At 42.7% G+C, this 26,327-nt stretch overlaps 1 protein-coding gene and 1 long non-coding RNA gene across 2 annotated transcripts in view; one reads left to right on the forward strand and one right to left on the reverse strand.

Moving 5' to 3' along the window:
* ANTXR1 (ANTXR cell adhesion molecule 1) overlaps positions 1 to 26,327 on the reverse strand; it is a 90,451-nt gene that overhangs the window by 19,988 nt on the left and 44,136 nt on the right. Inside the window, exons 13-16 of the mRNA XM_085242818.1 lie at positions 22,862 to 22,957; positions 13,979 to 14,020; positions 6,849 to 6,944; positions 6,372 to 6,539 (exon numbers count right to left, since the gene is read on the reverse strand). Of these exons, the coding sequence (XP_085098944.1) occupies positions 6,372 to 6,539; positions 6,849 to 6,944; positions 13,979 to 14,020; positions 22,862 to 22,957 (402 nt within the window). The remainder of the gene's footprint in view (positions 1 to 6,371; positions 6,540 to 6,848; positions 6,945 to 13,978; positions 14,021 to 22,861; positions 22,958 to 26,327) is intronic.
* LOC146542817 (uncharacterized) lies at positions 39 to 26,150 on the forward strand. Its single transcript, XR_014887961.1, has 3 exons — positions 39 to 11,303; positions 12,248 to 19,241; positions 22,808 to 26,150. It is a non-coding gene; the product is annotated as an uncharacterized LOC146542817 (long non-coding RNA).

Genomic DNA, 26,327 nt, shown 5'->3' on the forward strand with positions numbered 1-26,327 from the left:
AAAATTGGTGACTTAGATATCTCCAGAGTTGAGAGAATCTCATACCTACTCCATTTCTGGCATGGTTCTGGCAAAGTGCTAAATGAATGCAGAAATCTGTTGAATTTGTATGCCACATTTCCTCACTACTCTGCCTCCTCCTCCTCTGGATTTATGTGTCAAAACAATGTGCAGTGGAATGTGACTGAAGAACCAGGGTAGATGTGGCATTGAAGGACATGGTTTAGTGGACATGCGGGGATAGGCTGACGATTGGACTTGGTGATCTTAGTGGTCTCTTCCAACTTCAGTGATTCTATGACAGTATTCTATCCTATTAACTATCTTTGCATGCAGAGGATTGCCTTACCAGGTCTCACACCCACACACCAGTTGGCACTGGCATCTTCTCCAGGCAATGACACATGTCTTTCAGAATACTGCATTCCTATGAGCTCACTGTCAGTCGCCTAGTGCACACTGCCTTGGTTTTGACAAACTGCTTACCTTGCTGTGTGGTCTCGGATCCATGTGAGCAGGCACAAATCCAGACAACTAAGCGTGCTGAAATCTCTCAGTGACAGAACAGTTGGTTGAGATGTGGGGCCATACCCTGCCTTTCCTCCCTGCAGTGCTGCTCTGCCACACAAAGCATTTGATTCCAACTGAAATTCAGCAGTGAAATGTAATGCCAGGCCTGCAGTTGTGTTCCAGATGAGCTGAATGAGGTGAGAAGGACCAGCACAGGGCTGTGTAGCATAGGAACATCCATCAAATCATCTGCTCTGAAACATATATCTGCTGCTGAACAATTCTCTGCTGTATCCCCATTCTATTATGCTGGGATTTCACTTTCAAAATGGATTCACCTTCCAGGAGGTCTGTAGAAGAATGTCTGTATATGCAGCATGTTGGCTGGCTCAATGGAACACTATGGATATGTTACAAACTGCAGAGGAATTTACCAAAATCTTCAAATTAATGTCATTTGGCCCAGAGGCTGTTAAGTGAATGCTACCCAAAGATTTGTAAAAATTTCTCTGGAGGTTAACAACATACTTTACTTATTGACATATCCATTACAGAGACATCACAGCCTCTGATAGGCCTAATTAAAGAACTGATGCACAATGCACTCAATGCACACTCTTCCTTTCTCAAGGGCATATATGGAGTCTCCTCCTTCCCTTTTAAAGAAACCATTAGGGCCATAATCCTTTCTGACACCTACATTCCTCAATGAATGTATTAAGCCAACGTTTCAAAGCTTTTTTGGGAGTTGGAGGGATACATGGGTGGAGACAGACAGACACAGAATGACTGCATAGATGTTGTTTTCCATAGGATACTGCGAAAAAAAGACTTCCTAAGGTGAGAGCCAGGAAAGTCTAATTCTCAAAGGAAGAAGCAAGAACCTCTTCTGTCAGATTCCTGCATTTGGACAGCCTCTCTTAGACCAGAGGAAACCATCCCTGTCTGTGAATCTGTCCAAACCCATCCTTCCAATCTGAAAGCTCTCCCTTTGAGTCCATCTTTGCCCCTACATCAGAGCTCATGGAAGCTCTTGGTCTCCTGTCCCATCTGACAACTGAAGAAATAAGTACATTTTTTCATACATTTTTCCTATGAGAAACCAGAGGGAAAACTACAACTTTACATGGAATAAAAAGGTCTTTACTACAGTCCTAACTTCTAACATTCTACTGAGATTTCTTGGGAAAAAAACAAGAAGACCCATCTTTGGGAACTTGAATGGAGCTTCATGATCCTGAGACATCTGGGCAGAAGAAGGGGAATGGATCATGGAAAGGGTGATATTGCTTAAAGAAATGAAAATGGCAATGCATTCATTTGGAAATAGAAGCACTTCTGTACTCTCCAGTAGATGAGCTGGGCCTCTCTTAGGTTGGAAACTCTTTTGCAACTGAAGTACAAGGTAGCTTGGAGGCAAAAAAAATGGGCTGGAGGCAAATAAAGCTGTGTCCTCCTAGATATAAAGTCCAGAAAGTGGAAACAGTGAGATGTAGACGATAAATGAAGAAGGGTCACTTCAGGTACTGCCTGAAAATTAACATATTATCTTCCTAATGGTTAGGTCAGCACTGCGTGAACTGTAGTCTAGCGAATGATCTGGTGCCTAGAGTGATCCTGAGACCTGGTATGTTGTCAGTTAGAGGCAGTTTTGTAAGCTGACTGTAGATCTAAGCTGCCCTTGGGCTTCTTCCAGGGAGGAAGATGTGCTACATCAGCTTTGCAAACAGGGACAGGAAAGACCAAAGCTAGAAAAATGTGTCAGGGTCACACAGCACAGCAAATCATTAAGTGGCCTCAGTTTAGGATGCATCTGAGGTTTCTTTTTGGGAGGATTACTCGTTGCTTCAACCTAGGCCTTGAGACAGGTCCTGCAGGTGAGTTTTTGTGGATGAACAGTGAATTCAGCCTTGTCTTATGGTAGCTTTTGTACAGTTGTTTAGAGACTGCTACTGGCCTTTTTGAGTCAAACACAGCGATGAGGTGGATGCCCCATCTTTGGAGACATTGAAGGTCAGGCTGGACCAAGACCTGAGCAATGTGACTGAGCTGTAGATGTTCCTGCTTATTGCAGGGGAGTTGGACTGGAGGATCTTTAAGAGTTTTTCCAACTCAAATGATTCTATGATAACTAAGTGTAGTAATGCTTTGAGGAGAAGAGATTGATGCAGATAGAAGCAGAGGCTGAAATAGAGGTGAGACAAAAGCTCTTAACCAAACCAAGGCATAGAAGATCGGTGGCTGGCTGCAGCAGGGAGCATGTCTTGAACCAAATGGCATAATCCTCATAATCCTTTATGATCTTTCACTTGCTTCTGCGTTTTCTGCTGCTCCTCCCTCTGTCAGATGAACTGAGGATTTGGCAAGTCTCTTGAGAAGTTTCTAGACTTGTGGTGCTCCTTGGGTTATTTACACTGATTTTTCAAATTGTTGAAGCGATATTTTAAAAATGGGGTAAGCCAGTTGACGTTGTGCTAAGAAGTAACAGCAGCAAATAAGAGTAACAACAACAACAGTAGAAACAATCTGTTAAGTGTCAGTAGCTGCAATTTGGCAGCAAACAAAGCCCTGGAGCATTTCTAGCAGCAATCTATCCACTCTCAGCTAACAGCTGTCTACCTACCATATGGACACCACTCTGGAGAAGGGATGTAAGGGGAAAAAAAACTTCATCAGACAAACTGGCAAAAGGTAGAGAACTCCAAGTAAGGCTGATGCTTGTGTTGCATGGAGAAAAGGAGGCCTGCTGGCCCTAAAATGTGAATTTCCTGGCTCTTTGTCAGATTCAAGCCACCTTGGTTCACTGCTTCTGAGATTTAATTCCTTGCCCACTTCATTTATAAGTAAATTGCCACATGCATATTAATCCACCTTCCAAAGAGGTGTTTCAAACAGCCCAGTGGGGTGGGTGGAAACTTAATGTCTCCAATCAAAGGAGCTGAGTGCATTTGGACCTTGAGGATGAGGGAAAATTTGAGTATCAGGAGCCATTTCCTACAGGTGAGGTCTAGTAGACTGGGAAATATTCCCCCTGAAAAGCAGTGGAAGCCTCTATGTTATTTTAAAAACCAGAATGGAAAAAGCAGTGAAGGACAGACTCAAGCTAGCAATGCTGCTTTGGCTGAGAGTGCAGACCCAATGACCTAATAGGCTGTCCATCCTTGCCCTCCTCTGCCTCTTACAACTCCATGATAGCTTCCCTGCACAGCACAACACAAATTCATCTTCATATGCTCATGTCTTCTGGACAAGAGCTTCTGCCAAGAGTGCTGATGAGCTATGCCAATTTTGCTAGTTCCTTACTGCACAGGGAAAGTAATTGCAGGACCTCTGCTTCACAGGAATGATCCCCTCTGCTTTTTTTGAGTGCTCGTGGTTATACGTGGGGAAAGTGTTGGATACAGCTCAATAAGGGGTGTGGTGGCAATTAATAATTAGGCAAACACATCCACATATTCAGGCTGCTGAACACTATCCAGATGTGGAACATGCCAAAGATAGGGAGTATTTGGATATGGGGTTTTGGATTGGACCTGTCCTTATACTGTAGACTTTGAATGGTAGAAAGGAGAGACTTTTCCAAAGGAAACAGGAAGATATATCACCCATGAGATACTTCTAATACACTTAGTCCCCTAATAATTGAATTATTGCTGTTATGAAGCAAAAGATGTTGCTAGTCAGAATCAGAACAGAACTTGAACTTAAATACATTGAATCTTTTCTTCAAGCCTCTTTTGAACTCCCAGCTGGGATAAAGCTGCAACAAACTCCTGAGTTCATTTTCTGCCATGCAGAATAATCTCTAAAAACAAACTGAAAATCTCCTGAGACTGTCATCCAACATCATGAATTGGTGAAGATAGAGCGGAGAAACTCAGCATTATCTCCAATGGGAAAGACCTAGCTCCCACAGCTAATGATCTCAGGTAGTGGTGCCCACATGGATTCCAACTGCCTGAGCATGTATTCAGGCTCTTTGTGCTAAAATCAGTGCTTCTGTCATTTCCTAGGTGGTTAGAGTATAATGTTGCGTGCCTGAATCTGGACTGCAGCACACAAAAGCAACTGAGCTGCTTCTTTCAGCTGGATGAGGTCATTTCCATGAGCACGTAGTAGGAGTGAAAATCTCCCAGATGGGACTGGTGTATCTTACAAACACTTTGCACTAATGTAAATGACAATGCAATGAATTCAGAAACAAAGGAGCAGCTATATGGGATGGTGCTTACTGAATTCCTGACTCTGAACTGAGAACAGTTGAGTCTGTAACCTGTCCCACCAAGGGAATGAATAACTTTCATGAACACATGTTGAAGTCATTATAGCACAATTGCAAATGACTTGTTGGTAGGCTATGTTTATTAGATGATAATCTTAAAGGGGGAAAAGAGAGAGGGCATTGGACCAAATTTTCACAGAGGCTCACGTTTCTGTATCCTCCGGAAACCACTTGTACTCCCTTGTGCATCCTTGCTATTTCAATTGCTGGATTTGAACCAACAGCAAGATCAATGACTGAGGAAAGCCAAAACGTGTTACTTGCCCAAATTCCTCTGGGCACTGCTAGGCTGATCGGTAACAAGATACAATGCAGGGAAACCTGGGTGTACTGCAGTGAAATATATCTGTGTCGTAATAACGTAGCTGATAGAGTATGTCTGACCGGGCTGGCTGCTACCAGACAGGGAGAAAACAGGGGACTAAAAACTCTGTTTCAGCAGTGAGGCACTTCCTCACTTAGAATAAAGTTTAAGTTGTGTTCAACATCAGAGGGTTTAACAAAATTGCCTGTAGAGATATTTTAACCAGAATGACTACTCTTCAAAAAGAGATCCAGGTTCCAGCAGTGCAGGGTTTGCACTCAGATATGAACTGTGCATTTTTAGTCTTTTCTGATTACTGCAGTGCTGCTACAAATAGCCATGAACTGAAAAGATACAAGAAGGGTCTCAGCATTTTCCGAAAGGATTAACCCTGAAAAATGTAGTAACAAAGAGAATCCTTTGCTAGAAACATCTCAACATGTCCTGACGGCAAGAGATTAGCTTTCTGATTCTGGAGTGTTTTCACACATCATCAGTGGATGATGCCACTGATATCTATTGCATGTGGTTTGTTTCTCTTAATCCTGGAAGAACGTTCACATGTGACTTGAAGGGTTTTGCTTCAGTGAAGCATCCAGTTGCTTGCTTGCTTCAGATGGCACAGGAGAGCCCTCCCAGTTCCTGTGGGCGACTGCTGAGCAGCTCTGCATTGATTCTGACCTGATATCAGCATGAATTTGATTTTCCACTCCACAAGCATTCTAATACAGCCAAAATCTTCTCACAGGGCATCCCTTCTGGATGAAGCTGGCCCTGTGACCCATGTCTGCTGGCAGACACCCATGTGCTGCCCTGCAATCCTTGATCTTCTCAGAACATCTCTGGTGACATTTAGGAGCAATTCCATTCATATTTCTTCCCTCTTTCAGGAAAGAAAATGCAATTTGCTCCCTACATCTCAGAGAATATGCAATATTGACTAAAGGGACTAACTTTGCAAGCACAGTGGAATCTGTAAGAACTTTACAGAAGCTACACTACTGTAACTGATCAGCTGCTTGTTCGGGTCTAAGAAAGCAATGCAACCCTGAAATCTGTTTAACCTGATGGGAAACTGCCATTGCACATATGGTTCCTTTCTATAGCACTTGTCCCTGGTCACTTGTTCAGAGGGATTTCCTTATGCACAGCTCCTCTACCAGCACATTGAGATCACAGTTTAAAGTTCTCCATCTTTACCCATGGAGGTGAAAATAGACTACTTAACACAGATCTGGAAATGCTTTATGTGGTGCATTGCTGGACAGGACTTACCTTGATTGGAGAGTACCACTTCCGAGGAGAGGAAGGTCTGCGCATGTTGTTTGCAAGGTTCCTGGGTTCGGGGAACTCATATTCTTGTTCTGGCATCTTGACCCTGGCATTCTTGGCTTTCTCTAACTTAGCGCCTTCCTCTGTGGAGCCCTTTTCTCCCCAGCGCACCTGAAATGACAGCGGCAGAGAAATGAGGGTGGGGAAGTGCTTGAGAAAAACTGTAAGAATATTTTGTTGCAATTTGCATGGGAATGTTGCCCATGTATCCCAGGCACAAACATTGTTCTGCAGTAGAGGAAAAAACTGTCCTAAGACTTAAGGCCTTCTATTTGGCTCTCAAATATTCCTATATAGAAAAGAATTTGGTTCAGATGCACAAAAGTGTGAAGTTTGTACCTGCCTCCCAAGCTTTTTGGTTAAACTGCCCAAGTGTTTCACAACTGAGATTTTCTGATATATAAGCTGGTGTCTATTTACCTCCATTCTCTTGATGCCACCAACTCCTCGACCGCCATAATAAGAAGCATCCACTGTTGGCCATTTCTTCTTTGGAAGACCATCGTCATCTTCCTCCTACAAAACAGAAGGAAAGGGTTGCACTATTAGAAAGCAGAAACTGAGTTGGTAAGGGGTAAATAGTTTCTGGTTGTATGGCCCTTTCAGCCTGTAAGAACTGGTGCTGTAAAGGTAGTGGTCCGTTGCTGGTTGCTTTCCAGAGGATGTACACTCATGAAAAGAAAATGTTTCATAATATAAACACCACCACCACCCAAAGGGTACAATCAAGCTCCAGCAAGAACGTGTGTTTTTGATTATTTGCTTGTTTTAAAGGGACCTTTCATTCTTTTTAATTTCTATAGGTGTATTCTACATAATATGGGTACACTGTAAGAACTGCACATACGCTCTGACCCATGCAGTGCCTTTCCCTTTAACTTCTACAACTCAGTCTGTGAACTGGCAAAGCAGAAAAGCAAAGTCCATCAAAAACGTTCAGTATTTCCTGTGAAAAATGCGGAGAGAAATGAAAAATGGTCTCTCTCTGTCTTTTTTTTTTCCTTTCTTTCTTTAATTCTTCACAGGGATTTGGCAAAACTCCAGAACTTTGGAGCTTTCCAAAACTGGGAAAGCCAAAAATACTTTGAATTCGAACTCTCCAGTTGGAAAACTGAAAAACTGGGGAGGAGGGATAAAAATCTGAGACAAACTATGCTTTTCATGCTAAACAAATTTGTTTTAATTTAAAACAAACCAAAACCATCAATCAGGCTGCAAAATCTGCCCTGATTTCAAGGAGAGTGGGCAAATGAATCATAAATACACAGCTCCTCTCCTTCGAAGCTGATCCCCTCTCTCTCGTTGGAGTAGCTGAGGCTCTTTGCTGCAACCTAAGAACTTAATATCTCTGCATGAAGTTTTCCATGAGGACTTTTTTTTATTAAAAAAAAAAAAAAAGAACCAAAGCCATCTAAATATTTTCCTTCAGCAATTCTCTCTTTCTCTCTCTTCAGCTTAGCACAGACTGGACTTCTCACAACAGGAAATACCAAGGTTTAGGAAATCTTCCCCACAAGCCCTTGAAAGCCCTGCAAGTTGCTTCAATCTAAGATAGGAGGGCTTCTGCCAGGACAACAGAAACACCACACGCGCAAAAAAGGACTACAGCAAACATCTGAAAAACAAAAGAGTCACAAGCTTTCTTCCGGATGAGCCTGTTTACATGTTTTGAAGGGCATGGGAGGTTTTGCAACACGAGCAGAAAGAAAAAAAAGCCAACAACAACCCAATGATTTCCTACACACTTGACAAATGCGTTCATAACACACGTGAGTTGCTCAAGTGAAGTAACTGGAAAACTGGGGGTCAAAGTGGGGAGCCAGCAGAATGAGGAGGAACACAATCCCCACACCAGCATCCCAGCTCAGTGCCCCATTCACAAGATCTGAGCCAATACCATGGGGATGAATTATCACATCCTAGCTCACTTTGGCCCATATTACACTACAGTGGGGTTTTTTCCTGAGGAAGAACTGCGTAAGGAACTTCAGCTCTGACCCAGCAGCAGCACAAAAGGCAGCCTTGGAAAATCCAAGTGCATTTAAGGATGCTGGAAAGTGACTGTGCAGAACTTGGCATCTTTCCATCCCTCTAATCTGCTTTAGATGGAGCTAGAGTTTCTTTTACAAAATAATAATAATAAGGATAGAGCTACATTTCACTGTCAGAGATCCAGGTTCATCACCACTGGATTTCAGAAAACAAAGATGTGTTTATCTCAGAGGCCATGCTGGGCTTTGTATGCTTTGACCCTGACCTGAGGGAACCTCATCTGTTGGTAACAGAAGGATAATTCAGTCTCCACTAGGGACATGGAACCACTCAGGGTAAAAATTCAAACTGAAATCGGCCAGATATAAAAGTTTGGACAAATTACTCCTCTCCCCACCCTTATAATTATTTTCACAGTTGTCTCTGCAAAGCCTGGATGTTGTCAGAATTCAGCATTTATAGAGCTCTGCCTGCAGAAAGCACTGTATGACATAGGGCGGTCAGCCCTCTGAGTAATTGTTGTTATCATCTAATTTTACAGCAGAGGAAACCTGGATGTGAAATTCGTTGTCCTCCCAGATTGCAGCTTCCCACACCTCAACCCCTTCTCCCAACACCAGGCCCACTTCCAAATTGCACGACCACCTCCCAAATGCAAAGGCATTGCTAGATTTGGAGGACAATTTTCTTGGTTCTTAAGAAATATTTCATTCTTGCTTTCGTGGACCAGACATCTGAATCACAACTGGATAAACCCTGCCTAATCTTAACCACCCCTGAGCCATTCTCAAGAACATGCCCTTGGCGTTTCTCATATCTCCGCTTCTTCCAGCCAAGCCTGCAGAGTATTGTCATAAAGAACTAAAAAATCATAAGAACATCAAAGAGAAGATGCTCTACTGGTGCTCTACTAAGTAGCAGGCTGAAGAGAGAGCTCAGCTCTTGTTAAGCACCAGAAAATCCACCTATTTGATTATACCTGAGACAAAACTGCTTAGAAAACCAGCATTTAATGGAATTCCTGGTTTATCCATGGTAAAGATCCTGCTTGAAGCATATATCCTCAGAGGGTAAAGTGTACATGGGACATAATTAAAAGAGAGCCCCTGTATTGATGTAGGAGAAGAAGAGACGCTGAATGATTCCCACTGTATGGCTCAAAAGCTGAACAACTGGAAAGAGCAAATGAAAAGTGAAATAACACACCCAAAATCACAGAGGAAATTGTTCTACAGAACAAAACACCTGAAGTCCCCAGATTTATGTCCCCACCTCGCAGTGCATTGGGAATACATCCCACGGCTCACTGCCTCTACACTAGTCGAGTATGTTGCGCTGGATCTGCCTAGATATCTCACATTAAATTTGGTTATAAAAGACCACACCTTCATGAAGTAACGCTTACACCTCATTTGTTTCCAATAACATCCCAGCTCTTTTTCTTTTAAATGCCTGTATCTCAATAGGTTCCTCCCAGATTTCCACAACACATTGTAAAAGGGGAGGAAAGGGGAAGGAAAAGAGCTGGCATACTGCTGCGACCTGGCTTTATTTCAGGAATAACAGAATACATTTCCTGCCTTGGTGTCTACAAAAAAAATTTCATCGGAACTTCTCTGAGCTTATTTTGCTATCTCCCCAGCAAGGCTTTTCAGGAAGAGAGAGTAGAGTGGTTTGGAAAGGATTAATAAACAACAATAAGTGACGGTGCAAGCAGCTCCATCCCTGTAAGCCATTCATTGGCTTTGTGACTGTTCAGTTGCAGGTGAAAGAAATTAGTTCACAAAGAGATCATGATGGACAGAAGGTTTCATCTGCTGACTTCACAATAGCTGCCAGACAGTGAGTTAAAATCCTCCTTTTCATGCAGGCCTTCCATGACAGCAATAATTACCTTCAACATCTCATAACTGTGCTGAATGGTGCTTTCCCTCCAGGACTTTCTTGTGTGTGTGTGTTTTGGTGTATGTGGGCAGGATGACAACAGGCGAAACGATTATCCAATTACAGGCTGGTTGGTGGCTTGGTCGTGGTGCCATGTTAGGAGTGACTGTGGAGCCTGGGCTTGAGCAGCATGGAAAAACTGGGTTTTACTGATGAGGAGAGGGTGTGCTCAGGTCATCCGGTTGGTGTCCTGTCTGGTTTTACCAAGTTTCAGGGCACTTTGTGTCCCTGAATCCATTTTGTGGGAGAAAGCACAGCCACAACAGCAAATAAAGATAAGAACAGCACATGTTTAGATGTAATAGGACACGCAGGACATGGTTTAGTGGGTTGGATTGGGTGATCTTAGACATCTTTTCCAATGCTGGTGATTCTGTGATTCTGTGTTGACACTGCCAGGTGTTTAGAAGGGCAGGAAAGCAACGAGAAGAGCATGTGCCTCCTGGGGACAGTGGGGAGTGCACCTTATGACCCAGTCAGAACTTGTCCTATGGAACAGCCCAGTAGCAGAGCCCTAGGTCAGGCAGTGGAAAGGAAATTGCTAGAAGCTGGAAAGCCCTGCAGAATGCCGTTTTTTTTTTTTCTCTGTAGAAGATGGGTTGCAATAATGAGAACCAACTTCAGCTTCTTGGTACACTTCTCATCTAAGTCGTTCCAATAAGCCCAGCCTGAAAGCGATGGGCGCTTGAACAAAAGCAGCTGTGTCTTCCTCCAGCATGGATAGAAAGAGCCTTCCTATTCACAGGGAATAGAAGAATGCGGTTTTGATCCACTATCACTGAGTCAATCGCAGGCCAGCAAGGTGCTCACTGACTCCTTGAGGCATTCACCTCTTCCGATTAGTATTAACTCAATCTTTCCTGGCTCTAAGTAAAACCATCTGTCCTTCATCTGGGGTCAGTCTGCTCCAGCATCCTGCATTGTCTGAAGAACACAGCGGTGAGTTGACAACATTTGCAATTTCAGAATGAATTAATTGGAAGTTTCTAGCCAGTAATGAATTCCCTCTCCAACAGTGGGCGTGGCTCCAATATGTCTCAAAACGCCTTTAAAGCAGAGTTCAATAAAACCTTTGGTGGGTTTCTGACAGCAATGCTGCTTTCCCCTCATTGTTAGAGTATAACGCATTCTCCTTGCAGTGCAAAGACATGTGGGCCTCAGCTCCCAAATCTGCTGATGCAGGAATTCCTCTTGTCTTATTTTTGCCAAGGCTTTTAGAAGAAAAGAATCACACTGTAACTGCAATGCTGCTGCTTAAGGGATTAGCACTTTTTCATTCTGGAGATGAGTAGTTACTATGGTTTCTACAGGGGAGAAAGCTATCCACAAATTGTAAGAAAAACAACTCCATCTTCTATTAGTTTTTAGCAAAGTAAAAAATCTGGAGTATTCAGTCCTCTCTGAAAGCACCATGTTACTGTTAATCCCACTGTGTGGATCCAGCTCTATAAGAGTAAATGAGACCAACAAACTGCATCTTTTTAGAGCTCCTATTGTTTTTCCACCAGTGGGAGGCTTCTGTAGGGGAAAACATGCAGCACAGAAGTCACAGCTCCAAGCGTTACTGATTTCTGAGCACTGCTCTGATGCTTTCCAGTTTCTGAAACAGTATAAAAGTGTGTTTTCCTTTGGCTGCTGACTGTACAAGGTAGCTTTAGAATACTGAGCACTGAGTTTAGGGGATATGACATGGTGGAAAGTAGGTGTGGAATCCTGTGTGTGCTATCAGATTAGTCTCTATTGTTGTAGCTAAATCCCCTCATTCCAGGGTCCCAAAACAGAAACAGTAGGAACAACATCTAGAATACTGTATACACTGCATTAAGAGGGAAGCAGGTAACCTACAGGTAGCAAATTAATGCAATTTTTCTATTTCTCTGCAGAGAAGCCGCTGGCAAACACATTGTTAGAGGAAAGCTGTGAAACAGACTGATGAACTGAGGCCTGTTCCATCCTAAGAGCTGCATGGATTCTTCCTCTCAGAATCAAAGAGAAAATATGACACATCCAGAGGTATCCAGAGATATCCTTAGTTTAACTAGAATGAACCTGAGGTCTGCTGCAACTGGCTCAATTTTACAGCAACCGGTAAGCTTTTGCAACACTTACTGGTTTTAGAAGGGCTTCCATGTACACGAAGTATGCCTTCTTACTTAGCACAGAGATGTAATTTCCCCTTCCAGTCCTTGGCCAGAGAACCGGCATTCCAGAATGATGTATTTTAATTAACTTCAGCAATTGAGTCCCTTGGCTTGGAGGCATATGTGAAGCTGAACGGAGCATGTGCAATTTTAGACAAGTATTTTCCTTTTCATTCCAAGGATCAAAACTGGCAAAACTAGTGGATACCCATACAGCCCAAACAACAATGGCCACTTGGAAAATAAGACAGATGTTTGTATATGGATGCATGGAGTGATGTTATTCTCAGAGATGTGTAGCTTCAGAAATAACTTCAGCATTGGACCCAAATGTAAACCTCACTTGGGTCCATACATGTTTAAATTTGGAGTTTTGCTTCAGGCCTGTTTTGAAGGAGACAAGTGCTAACAAGATAGAGGTTCCTGCACCAGCCTTGGCTCCGGCTGCTCTCAACTATTTTGCTGTGCTCAATGCAGGCAGAATCTAGGTTGGATTCTACCTTGGTAGTGCCGCAGAGCACTGAGCTTTAAAGGTCTCCACCTTGGCATAGAGCACCAGCACACTGTCCCTGGGCCAGACATCACCAAGAGCAGAGGATCATTTCAGCAAGCCAAACTGTAGCATGCAATGACTTGGCCTCCAGAGGCAAAAAGCAAGAGGAACTAGCAATCCAAATCACTCTGAGAATGCATCTGAGTCTTCTGTTGCACAGCTAAGAGGAACAGATCCTAACCCCGATGAAGTCAATGGAAAAACTCCTATTGAAATCGATGTACCCTGGACGCAGCTGACTGACTTTTCAATGAAATCCCATGTGCAAAACTGGAAGCAAGAAAAGAGATCTGCTGAGAGCAGGAGATACAGAAAACAGAAGATGAAAAACTGGGCAGATTTCTAGGGAGAGTCTACTAATTAAGTGACAGTGACATAACTTGAAACCATTTGTTGCTGGATTCATCTAAAAGAGTAAGCAGAATTAAGCCAAAGGTTTCAATTGGTGCTTTACTGTTTTCCTCCATTAAAACTCGCCCAGTTGGTGCAGCTCTTCTGGCACTGAGATGGTTGTGCTGGGTTTGATATCTGCTCAGAGTCTGGTCTGTCATCTTCAGGCACAACTGCAAAGTTTGTGGGCTGCTTTTGCTCACAGCAATTGAAGTCCAAAGGATAAGCACTGTGAGTTAGTGCTCAGCTGCCACAAGGATTTGTATGCACTAAACACTAAAATCACTACCGTGCCATTCCAGGAAAGCAGTTAAGCGTATGTTTAGGTTCCATTAACTTCAAAGTTAAGCATATACTTAAGAGTTGTTCTTTTTGTGAATCAGAGCCTCCAGTGCTGTTCTGACCAAGTGAAAGAACCGTCTGCCTCTGCTCTCCTTCCCTACCAGCTTCCTGCCATGATCCATACTCTACCATGCAGCAGAATCATAACCTCTTCTAAGGAAGCTGAACAAAATCTTGTTGTTACTTACTTCACTGTCTTCTGCAGGAGGTGGAGGGGGCTCTTTGATGATCTGGAAGAATAAATGAGAAAAAAAAGTGGTAAATCAGAATGATGCAAATGTTGCTCATTATGTGATCCTTGTTCCACGTGAAGTGACAGCAGATCTGAAGTAATACACCCTGGATGCTCCTTGATATCCCAATAGGAGCCATAATGCTGGCACACTGGTAACAACCATTGCTTTACCTGCACTAACATGTTAAATTCAGCACGTCCTTCTACTGGCCACTGCACACACATATCCTGCCTCAAATTAATTAGCATCTGCACAAAGACTGGAAAAGAAACCAAGGTGAAACAAAATGCCCCAGAGACATTGGAGAGGAGTAATTGCTGTCTCCCAGAGCAATACACCATTCCAGAATGTTGTCCCACTCATTGCTCACCTAAAGAATGCTTTTCACATTATCAGGCACTATATCCCACTCTCATACGGTTTTCTTTAAAATCTGCATATATTGTACTTACATACATATGTACATGTATATATGCACATACACTTCAAAGTTCTTCAAGGATTTCTAACTAAAAAAGCAATCAGGGTGAGGCTTTAGACCGGTCCAGGATATTCTCCATAGAAACAGCTTAAGTTTATGTGGGCGTGAGGTTATTATTTCATGCAAAAAATTTGCATCTCGAGCTCAGCAGGCAGTTGGCTATCATCACAGCCCTCCATTCCAAGAGCAACAGAGAATCTTCCAAAGGGAAAGAAGTTGCATACAGACACGTCAAATCTCTCTCCTTTACACGCAACAGACCCCAGTGCACAGCCATTGCAGGCAACATTGAATCCAGTCACTCCTGTCAATGCAGCTGCCCCAGGGATGGAATTTCTCCTGTAGTTTTAAGTCCATCTGGATGGAGCAGCTCCTCCTTTATGCACAAAGTAATGAGTTGGATGCTGCTGGGGTGCTGCGCTCCTGTCAGGACTGTATACTGAGCATAGGGGCTGCCTAGAGATGGGGTGCAGATGTACAGGCTGAGAGATTGCCCTTCAAAAACAAAATCACAGTCCCAAACAATAACAGCTTAGCTATTTAAATGCAGGAAGAGAAAATGACAATCATATTAAAGGCCCCGAAGACATAAATATTTACAAAAATTTCCCTCACTGCTGTTTTAACTTCTCTGATGAGCTCACTGTTTTTATTTTCTTCTGCAAACCCCAAGTCATGCAATACAGCCACTAATGAGGAGCATGTGCCTTTGGCTTGGGAGGAGACTGGGGCTGGATCAGTCCTTTTTACACATCCCACTCCACATATCCCAGTCCTGGGCAGCAGGTCTTTCTTTGTTGGCCTTTGGGGTCCTCGAGGAATCTCTGCTAAACACCCTGCGTGCTTGGGTGCCAACACTGAATCTTTATTTATGTGCAAAGGCACAAAGTCCACATGGAAGCTTGGGATGACCTTTCAGAGGTGATGTAGGTGCACCCCCTGTCCTGCTCCGGTGCAGCAGAACCATGGGTCAAGCCTTGGCTACAAAAGCACTGACTGCATTAGGGACAAATGAGATGTCCCTAAGAAGTTGGCAACAACACAGTCTCTTGTACATCTCATGACACAATTAGTGATTCCTGTGTACAAAGCATCAAATAAACATAAGGCTTTTCTAGTCACGTTTTCAGATTTTTTAGTTTACTTGTCACTATAATAGTCACTCTTCAGCAGACCCATCTTTGAACCAAAACCCTTAATCCAAACCCAAAACCAAATCCAAAGTTTGGATACAAACTTAACCCAAACAAAACGCTGAAAAATTTCAGATATCTCACTCATCCAAAACATATCTACTGGAACTAGTCTTACTACCTTCTCTAATGTTATTCTGGTGAAACATTGTGGGTTTCAGTGGAGTTTCTCTGATTTGCATTGGCATGAAAGATGAGGATAATCCATCCAACACACTTGGTCCAGCTAAGCATTCACACACAACTTCTCAGCCACTATCACTGGAAAATCTTAAAATTACAGACTTGGATATGATGGGATAGCTGTATTTTTCACATATTTGTATTCTTTCTCACAACATACACACTCTTGCATTAATTGATTTATATGACCAAGTGAAAAAAAAAGAGTGATTCCTTGCATTATTAAGCACTGAGCACTCCTAAAAACAACTGAATACCCACCAGTTGGCTGCATAGATTGGTTAGTTTGGAGAAATCCAGAGATGGGGAGACTTTAGTCTTCTCTTCCTTTGAGCCTGTATGAAATTTGGAAGTTTGTCATATACAAAATATACATCTTATCTCATCGTCCAGATCTGGAAAGGGTTACAGGAGCCTACCTCTCTATGGAAAACCAGTGTTTTACATAGGTAGATAGGGGTAGCTCAAGGGGCAAAGGTTTTAAGCTAAATGAAGGAGAGATTTATATTAGATGTTAGATGGAATTCTTTATTCAGAGAGAGGTGAGACACTGGAACAGGTTGTCCAGAGAAGTGCCCCATCCCTGAAAGTGCTAGGTTGGATGGGCTTTGCGCAGCCTGTTGTGGTGGGTGGCAACCAGCCCATGCAAGGGGTTGGAACTGGATGACCTTAAAGGTCCCTCACAACCCAAAATATTCTATGGTTCTACAAACAGTACAAATCTTTTCTTTCTCCTGGGTTGTGCATGAGACCATCATTGTGCAGTAGTGGAGGCAGTGATGCAAATGGGAGCTCTCTGCCACCTGACATGAGCAAAGCAAACACCAAGTGGGAATAACAGGAGCCCAGAACTGAAAGGCAGTGCCTTACAGCTGCACAAAGAGAAATGACTACTCAAGTACAAGAAAGGAAATACTGCTACAGGGAACCCAGAGAGGATAGAGCCCACACTGGCACAGAAGGCTCAAGTCCACCACATCTTGTTCTGGGCTGCACCTCTCGCCTTCCCTCTGCCTCACCAGATGACACACATGGACCTGCTGAATGCGATCAGCTGGGAGCACGCTTGTCCAAGCAAAATGCTTAGGCTAGTTTAACTTGGCAAAGTTTAAGTGTTTGTTCATGTGTGCTGCAATTGTTTTGATAACCCCAAGCCATTTCTGGGCTTGCTGCTGCGACTGTATCTCCTGTCCCTGTTTTGCAAGAAGGAAAATGTGGTTAAGCAACCATATTTGCTTGCTAGGTTAGGAATACCTGAGCATTTCTACAACACTGCCATGCAATCAAATTACAGTATGGTCTTTGGTTGGTAAGAAGTCAAGGCCTGGGGGATGGACAGGACCACTGGCTTTCCTCAGCAAAGGAAAGAACTTCAAGAGTAGTTGTCAGCACTTCCGCACACTTGACCATGAAAAGTCAGGACAGTAAAGCAATTCTTTGCTTTTCTATCACAGGTCTCAGCACATATAGGACTGACACAGGTCCCTCGTAGTTGACCTACCCTGATGTCACAGAGCAGATGTTGCTGAACAACCCAGTATGAAAGCAGAAGAATCCTATTAGCCAACCTACTGGAAACTGAAAAGCATGGAGAGGATGTATTTGCTGCTGCCATAAAAATTTCTGTAGCCATTCAGGCATAAGCAAAGACAGCACATGTTGAATCCAAATTTTGCATATTCCAGGAATGTGTCTAGAATGTTTTCCATCCTGGGAGCATAGAAAACTCCACCAGTTTGCAGAGTCCAGAAAACACATACTTAGTTACTGTCCCTGGAGTTTTATCTGATAAATAGAGGCAATATGTTCCGTGTCAGTGAAACGTATCTGCTTTAAGATGGAACAGAATATAACTTAAAATGAGGGTTACATGAGAAAACAGTACAACGAAATAGAGGATTTTGCCTCTAACTAGAACTAAAAATTCAGGAAGGAAAAAATGCATTTAACTGAGCAGATTTTGCTCTTATTTGCTATCATTCTTCTTCATAATATGGAATATGTATTTCAGCAATCATATCAAGCAAGGTTTCTTAAAAAATAACATTAACAATGACCCATCTGCTGGATCCTTCTTTCTCTTTCTTCCTCTAAATCCTGTGACAGAGTCTCATAGCATAGTTATGAATTGGATAAAGGAATGTTTCCTTTCTATTTGTTTCCTATCTGCCTTGTGTTGCAACTATCCATTAAATCCTTGGAGATTTTGTCCATAGTTCAAGGTTTCTAATACAAGCAGGAGCCTGTCTCTGTTTTTAAATCTGTAAAAGAGTACATTCTTCTTCCCAGGGGCAAATGAAGTCAAATTGGAACACTATCTAGAACTTTTTTTTAAGTTGACTTCTACTTAGCCTGGAAGAGGATTCAGTAATCTCAATTTGAACTCATTAAAACTAGGAGAGACAAAACTGCTTCACAGAGAAGACTTAAAGCTGACGTGCAAAAATTCAAAACAGACATGTCAGAATCATCCATGCACTTAGAGGAGACATGACATCATGGAGGGGGAAAAAAAAGCAGCCCTCCATATAAATAACTCTGATATAATTTGCAACCGAATAGGGTTGACATGCAATTCTCTGGGGAATGCATGAGAAAACAAAGCATCTGCAAAGGTCATTCCTTTTCCTAGGCCATTTCAATTATACAGACAAACAAGGCCAGAATCAGTGGGTTTTGCTCCAAGTGCATGACCCACTTGCTTTGGAAGAGCAAATGAATGAATTTCATTTTCTGAACTAAAGAAAACATCACAGCTACTTTCAGCTATCTGCAGAAGCCCTTACTCTCACTCACTGATTGCTCGCGAGATTATTGGTTGGTTAAGACTCGGTCCTAATGAGCTATTTCTCCTCAGCTGGGCTTAGGAGAACTTTCTTTGGAAGAGGTGAGAGGAGCCCACGAAAAAAAACAAAGGAAGAAAGAACTTTTACTGAGTTAATTGCTTTCCATGCACAACTGGAGCAAAGAACAACAGTGCCTCCTCTACACTGAGTCTCTTTGTGGTCTGGAACAAAAGGTGCTGAAGGCAGTTAGGATTAATATAATTGGCCTTTGGATCTGGCCTTAAAGAGATGCATTAACAAGGAAAGTGGTTTGGTAATCTGAAGTCTATGCCTATCATCTCAAGGCAAAGAGCTTTCAGAAGGCAATTCTTAGCACTCTCTAAATATTGAACTCCTGGAACACCTTTTGGGTTGGAAACTCCAAAACTGAGGGACACTTTGGAGAATTTGGCTTCAACCTTTTGGCTCCAATTGTATTTTATTGACATAAATGAAGACACTCCCTTGTGGCAGCAAGAGTGGATACCAGTTTAGGCTCCAATAGCTTTGGTGGAGCTACCATGTTATGTCAGGTGAGTGCTTGGCTTGGTCTGAACCAAAGACAGGGGCTGTGGGGTCTAAAAGTCAATTTTCCTGCAAATTTTTGTTTTTATCTCTCAGTCTGTCTCACTAATGTTTCATACAATTCATGAATCTGCATTCTCTTCTCCCAAAATCATTTTAAGTGCAGAAAAGTGGTGCCTCATGTGCACATGGGAGTGGGTGGGAATCAGAATACGTGGGCCCTTACAAATAACCTCCATCACGCCAATGTGCACCATGTAATCTTATTACTCTCCAGGGTTACTGTAGTGTATATGTATTTCCTCCCCTTCTCTTCCTCCAGTTTAGCCACAATTTGCATGTGTTTTTAATATATATATATATTCTGTATTTTCTCCATCCAGATTTTTGTTTCCAAAACTTTTGGTCAGCTGCACTACAGACTTAAAGCCAAACAAATTGCTGGGTTCTTCCATGCTTCCTTCCAGAAAGCAGCTTTAGAGCTAAGACTGGTGTTCAGCGCTTGAATACCAACACCTCGTTTATATGCCAGCCACACCCCTGTAGTTTAAGAAGCTGCAGTATAAAAATAAGCAAGAGTGCATATATTCTGAGCAGGCAATTGCTACAGAGGTGCAAAATGGGAGGAGCATGGGAACTGTCCCAGCATGCATATGACTTTCAACAAACGTATTATGTCTTTGCTATACATCCAAAACAAATTAACCAATTTAATTTCTAAGCCAATCTAATAATATCCTCCAAAAGCCTCCTTAAGACTATTTTGGAAGCTTATTATTTGCCTTACAATATTTGCATTTACTTGGATTGTGTCTATATCAAAACTATACCTTGTGTTGGCCTCCTGCCTGGAACTCAGTGTCACCTTTGGGCACCTAAGGAACCTGTAGCACACACAGTTCTCCTATGAGTGCTCTGATCTCTCCTGGTTACCCCACATTCAGGAAAGAGGAGAAAGGGGAAAAAAACAGCTACGGAAAGTCAAAAGCCCAAAAGCATCATCAGGGCCAGGATCTGGCACCTTCTGTTTTGCAGATGTGTTCTTCTCAGGAAAAGTGGGGTCATCCTGCCGTGATGTCTTTGTATTTGTCATCATTCTTTCAATGTGTACAGTGCTGGAGATGTAACCTTGCAGAATATCCTTCTTTGTTGCCTGCAGTTGAATAAACTTCCTTGATATCTCTTCAAAAGTTAGCACCTGGATCCCATGCTTTTGCATTTCCCTGTGGATTTCAAGGGAAATTTTGCCTATACCAGGCACAGCAAAGGTCTAATTATTATTTTGATCCACTAAGCAACAATTGCATCTACTGTAAAATGACTGGTAAATTCCAGACTTCATCCCAGAATACTTCTGAGACCAATAAACTTGGATACACTTGGAAACAGCATTTCTTTATGGGAGCATGCCAAGGAGATACTGAGTTCCAGATAAATCTCCAGAGTAAGTCTATTGACTTCAGTGCCTTTACTCCAGGGTGAAGCTGGCTTGGTGTCTTTCCTGCAGAACTGCTGGACAGTAATGATCCCTATTTAATTAAAACACATGCCAAGGGGAGTTTCAGGGTTTAGAAATGTGCTTGTCACTCAAATTTACTCTTCATAAGAAAAAAGTTGGATTTTTTTCCCCTCAGTACAGACACACAATTATCTCTGAGATGTCCCCAGGCTTGAATTCACATCACTGTCTCTGGGTCTGTGGTTTGATTATTAGAGGTTATTGCTTGCCTGCTTCTTGTCTGTTGTGCAAGTCAGTTCCTCTGCCCTTAATTCACTCTGTACTTCTGACATTGTATTCCTTGATGAGCCATTGCCAAACTAGTAAATAAGCAGTGCTGCTCTGCTCTCTTTCTCCCCACCCTAAACCAAGCAGGCTGGGTGCTCCTCTGTGGATTTGTCTCTACATTTTACAGAACTGAAATGCACAGCGAGGTGCACTGTGAGGGATCTTAGCTGCTGGTTTGCTACCGATACTGCTCTGCCATCCTGGATAGATGAAGAGATCTCACACAGGTTCCTGAATTAAAACCTTTCCAGCAAGTAAAGGGATGTTTGACATGCACTTAAAGCGGCACAGTTCTATGACTGCTGTCCCCATATCGTCCCCTTGGAGCAGTCCTGCACTGCCCTCTCAATGCATGTACTTCCACAGTCCCTCTACTCCACACCTTCTGCTTTCACTCATGCCTTCTTATCAGCCTCACTGATCTCCTTCAAAAAAAACCCTAATTCACTTACAGTCTCTCCTCTGTGTCACCTCAGTTCTCCACTAAATCCTGGTGCAAACCACACACATGGGTTCACCTCCATCAATTCCCATGCAGATGTGCCAAGGAGTTGGCCTGACTTTGCTGGAAACAGGCCATCTAGTTTAGACAAACAACTCCAGAAATCTACCCCTCTGCTAATCCTTTGTCCATTTTTAGAACTGTTTTTTTATTGTTCCAATAAGTCCAGATAAGTATTTTTTTCTTTCTGGTTTTCTACTCAGGACAAAAGTGCCAAACTACCGTGAAAAGAAGCATTCTACCCCTCACTTATCCATCCAGAAACAGACACAGATGATTAAGACTTTTTCCTCCAAGTTTTTCATCCTTGCTTTATATAGAGAAACACATTTCACACAAAGACCCTTTAGATATGACCAACTCATGCAGTGCCTGTGGATCCACAGCTTGCAAAGAGATAAACTATAACATGGTGTAATCTTAGAAAACTGGGTAAGAGATTTACAGTCAGGAACAATGCTAGTGACTAGAAACTTGAGTCAGTTTGGATAATCTTAAAAGTTGCATTTGAAACATTATATGCAGCCTGACACCAAAACCAATGCCCAGTTCTGCTGACAGTAGTTCTTGCTCTGTATTTGGTGTGTAAATGAGATGCAAAGCAAAGGCTGAGATTCAATGAACTGCACACTTCACCCCCATTCCCACTGGAAAAGGCAGCCTGTATGGGGCTGCTGAATCATGGCCTGAACCTTTGATTGATCACCTGAGGCAAGCAATGAGTCAGCCATGGGAGCACAGCTGCAGGCAATTACCTGTGCTGCAGGAAGGGGTGGAGCCTGGCTGCACCTCTCCTAGACCCATTTAAGAGCTGACTGCCAGTGGGGAAAGATCTCTCTGGAGATCCGCTCCATCAGGAGTTCATCTCATGAGCTCAGGACAGGGTGAGTGACTTTCTCTTATTTCTCCAATATAAATTCTATTAGCCAAGCTCCTGGATATATATCTATACCATCTGTATATCCATTGATTAAACACAGCCCTAGGGCACGATCAGCAGAGATGTACAGAGATATGACAGGTCCTTGCAGTCAGACAGCAGGGTCATGAGTGAGAGAAAAGCTTATCTCAAGTCCCCAGTTGCCCCTCACCTCCCCTGACCTCCTGTTTTCTCCACATTTTGTCTGCCTTTTTCAGATATCAGCTCTGTAACTATGCTTTTTAACTCTTGAGAACATTTTGTTCTGTTCATTTGTTCCATCCAGACAATGTTGACCTGCTGCTTCCCACCCATCACTTCTGCCCTGCATTTTACCTTAAGTAAGACTTAACATTTCATCATACAGAAATGCCATGGAGCTGACAGCAGGCTGAAAGCAGAACAGGTGAGGAGGACTTACCACTGTGCAGCAAAGAGGCCAGAACCACCAGAGGAGAGCCAGCGCCAGCAGCAGGAAGAGAATCAACAGAGCTATAGCCAGGATGGTCCCATCTGACTGGAAGAGAAACACAGAGAGCATGTGAGTACCACCAGCAGAAAACAGAGTTTTCCTCCCTCATACATCTAAGTGGGGCACCTTCCCCATCCTTGGTTACTACAAAGAAGCTGAGACATCTTATTCACCTCCTGGAGTTGTGGGAAGTTTTGCCTTGGTTCTCCCAGAAATGTATGCATTTTTAAAGCATCACCGCTCACAACGCAATGTTTCCTTACAATTTCAAGCATTCTCCTTTTTTTGTGACTATTTGTGACTGTCTACAGCAAACTGAGCCATGTGTGTCCCTGTTTATTGCAGGGGAGTGGGACTAGATGGCCTTAAAGATCCCCTCCAACTCAAATGATTCTATGATTCTTTGATTCTATTCTTCCCTTTTGCACAAACATGAAAGTAATGCCAGAATTCTAATTTAATCCAAACAGAAAACTCTTAGGAGAGCTGCAGTTTGCACCTGTAGGAGAAAACAAGAAAAGCCAAAGCTCAAACATGGGATGACACTGGCCAGCATGGAGTTAGGCAACAACAGAAAAGGCTTTTTAAAGTATGTCAACAGCAAGACGAGGTTTAAAGAAAACATTGAACTGATGCTTGGTGAAGGAATTCACCTAACAAGATAGGATGAGGAAAACATAGAGTTTTGCTTCAGTTTTTAATATTAATGGTTCGAGCTTGATGGTCCTTGAGGTCTTTTCCAGCCCAAGCCGTTCTATGATTCTATAATCTTGAGTTGTCCAGTCATCTGAGTTGGAGGGCCATGATGAGGGGAGAAGTGACTTTCCATTTGTGGTCACCAAATTGTAAGGAATCTGTTTTATCAGTTGGTCATGAGTCCATGAGGCCTGATAGGATTCATCCCTGAGTACTGAAGGTATTAGCAGATGTTGCAGCTAATAACCACTCTCAACAGTTTACCAAAGAAGGTCTGTGATGAGCTGGATATACCCAGAATTACAAATAGGGCATGAGAGAAGACTCAAAACACTACAGACCTGTTGGTTTAACCTCATGCCTGGAAAAGTTCTGGAGAAGATTATCCTGGGGGATAATGAAAGGTCGTTAAAGAACAAAGCTGTTATAAGCCATTGTTAACATGGGCTCATCAAGGAAAAGTCCTGCCTTAATAATTTGGTCTCCCTCTATGATAAGGTCACCTGCTTGGTGGATTAAGGAAAAGCAGTGGATGAAAGTAAGGCAGGGGATGTAATCTGTCTGGATTTCAGTAAGGCCTTTGATACCATCCCTCACGACATCCTTCTGGAGAAATTGCCTGACTGTGAAACAAACTGGTTCACCCTACGCTAGGTGATGAACAGAGCTCGGAGCAATGTAGGGAATGGAGCTACATCAAGCAGATAGTCACCAGTGGTATTCTCCAAAGGTCAGTTCTAGGGCCAGTCTTGTTCAATGGTTTTATCAATGGTCTGGCTGCAGGACTGGAATGCATCCTTAGCACATTTACTGATGGTGCTAAACTGGAGGTTCCGTTCAGTCCCTGCAGGGAAGAGAGGCCTTGCAGAGGGATCTGGATAGATAGACTGGAGCACCGGGCAATCAGCAACGGCCTGAAATGCAGCAAAGGAAAATGCCAGGTGGTGCAGCTGGGATGGCATAATGCAGACATAGGCACAGCCTGGAGGAGATGAGTGGCTGGAGAGCCTGAGCAGGAAGAGACCTGGGGGTGCTGGTGACAGCAGGTTCAACAAGAGACAGCAGTGGGCCATGGCAGCCAGGAAGATGGTCCTTTACGTTTTCCCCATTTAAAAAGGCATTTGCAATTCTTTGCTATCTATTAATCCAAACTGCTACACAAGGCATCTCAATATAGCAGCTGAAACCAAATGTGCATTATTTCTTGTCAATTTAACCCAAACCAGATGTTCTCAGCTCTCTAAGGCATGCCAGCTTCCCTATACTGCGTCTCTCCATTATCACCCTACTCTGAGATAAGCAAGCAGGCATCCCTGACTTAAGCCTGTTTGAGACGTTCTTGATGTAAGAGCCAGGCACATAAAAACCCCACCCAAATGTCAGGATCACCAAGCCAGGCTAAGGACACATTCAAGAGCAGACTGACCTGCAGGATGGGAAAATTGGGTGCCTACTTAAGTCACTCTAATTCAACGGCCAGATGATCTCCCATCATACCAAAATGGCAAGAATAATGGAAAAACAATCAAGGTTAAAAGCATTTTCCAAACCTTCTTCTAGTGCAGAAGACATTTCTGGACATCTTGGATCAAGACAATCTGATCTTTGACACATGGAAATAAAAGAGATGTAGTCTGCACAGGAGAATTCACCCAAGACATCTCTGGAAATGGAAACTGGATCCTGACACAAAATAAAACTCATTTGAGGAGACAGAGCTGTACATTTTGGTGTTGTTCCTTTAGACAGATGGCATAAAATAACATCCATCATCCACAAAGTGGAACGTGCTGATGTTAAGCACTTTAGAATATGCGATCCTGACTCTTTGTTGCTATCAAATGATAGAGGAAAGAAGGAAGGTTTTTTTATGTCTAATGGTTGCCTGCCTCTTTTGTGCCTATATTGAAATAAATTTTGTCATTAAGAATAATTAAAAAGCAATTTGCAAAAATACAAGGCAAATTAAACTGGTCTTTTAACCAGTTTTTAATAGAATTTGTTTGTACTGGAAAGAGCAGTTTACATTACTCTACCACATCTGGATCTCTGCAAGGCAGCTGATGTGGCCAGCTGGTATTCTGCATCTCTCAGCAGTGAAACAGTCCAGAGGAGCTGAAAGTGTTTCATGTGCCAAAACTTACATTTCTCACTCAGGTAATGCCTCTCACCAAAGGCAGCACTGCATGACAAGCCTGCAGGAATGAGCTGCCTTCCGATATCAAAACCAGACACGCACACAAAAATGTGGGGTTGGTATTAATTCCTTCTCTTATATTTGAACAAAGATGAAAATAGTCTGGACAGGCCAGGACAATGTATACATACATAATAAAACCTACCATAATTGCCAAAGTGACCCAAACATTGCTTTTGCTTTGTTTTACCTTTCTATTGTCAGTTTCCCCTATAATTTAGTTATCATTCTATGTAGCATCCATAGTTTCATAGAGCCTGAACTTTGCTTAGATGGAAAGTGCAACTACCCAAGCAGAATAATAAACAAGAAGGAAAATACGCCTGCTAGAGCAGTTTGCAAAAGTTCCACTGACATTTTTGAGTCTTTCTCCCTGCCTTAAAGCAGGGCTGGTGAAGACTTTTGAAATATCTGTTTCCACTCCATTATTTTTAAATGAAAATTCGGAAGACTGACACAATAATTCAATGAGCTGTGTTTGACACACATACTGAACAAAGGCTGTCAACTCAGACGATGAAA

Source organism: Meleagris gallopavo, chromosome 24, assembly GCF_905368555.1.
Source record: "Meleagris gallopavo chromosome 24, MGAL_WU_HG_1.1, whole genome shotgun sequence".
Classification (NCBI taxonomy): Eukaryota; Metazoa; Chordata; class Aves; order Galliformes; family Phasianidae; genus Meleagris; species Meleagris gallopavo.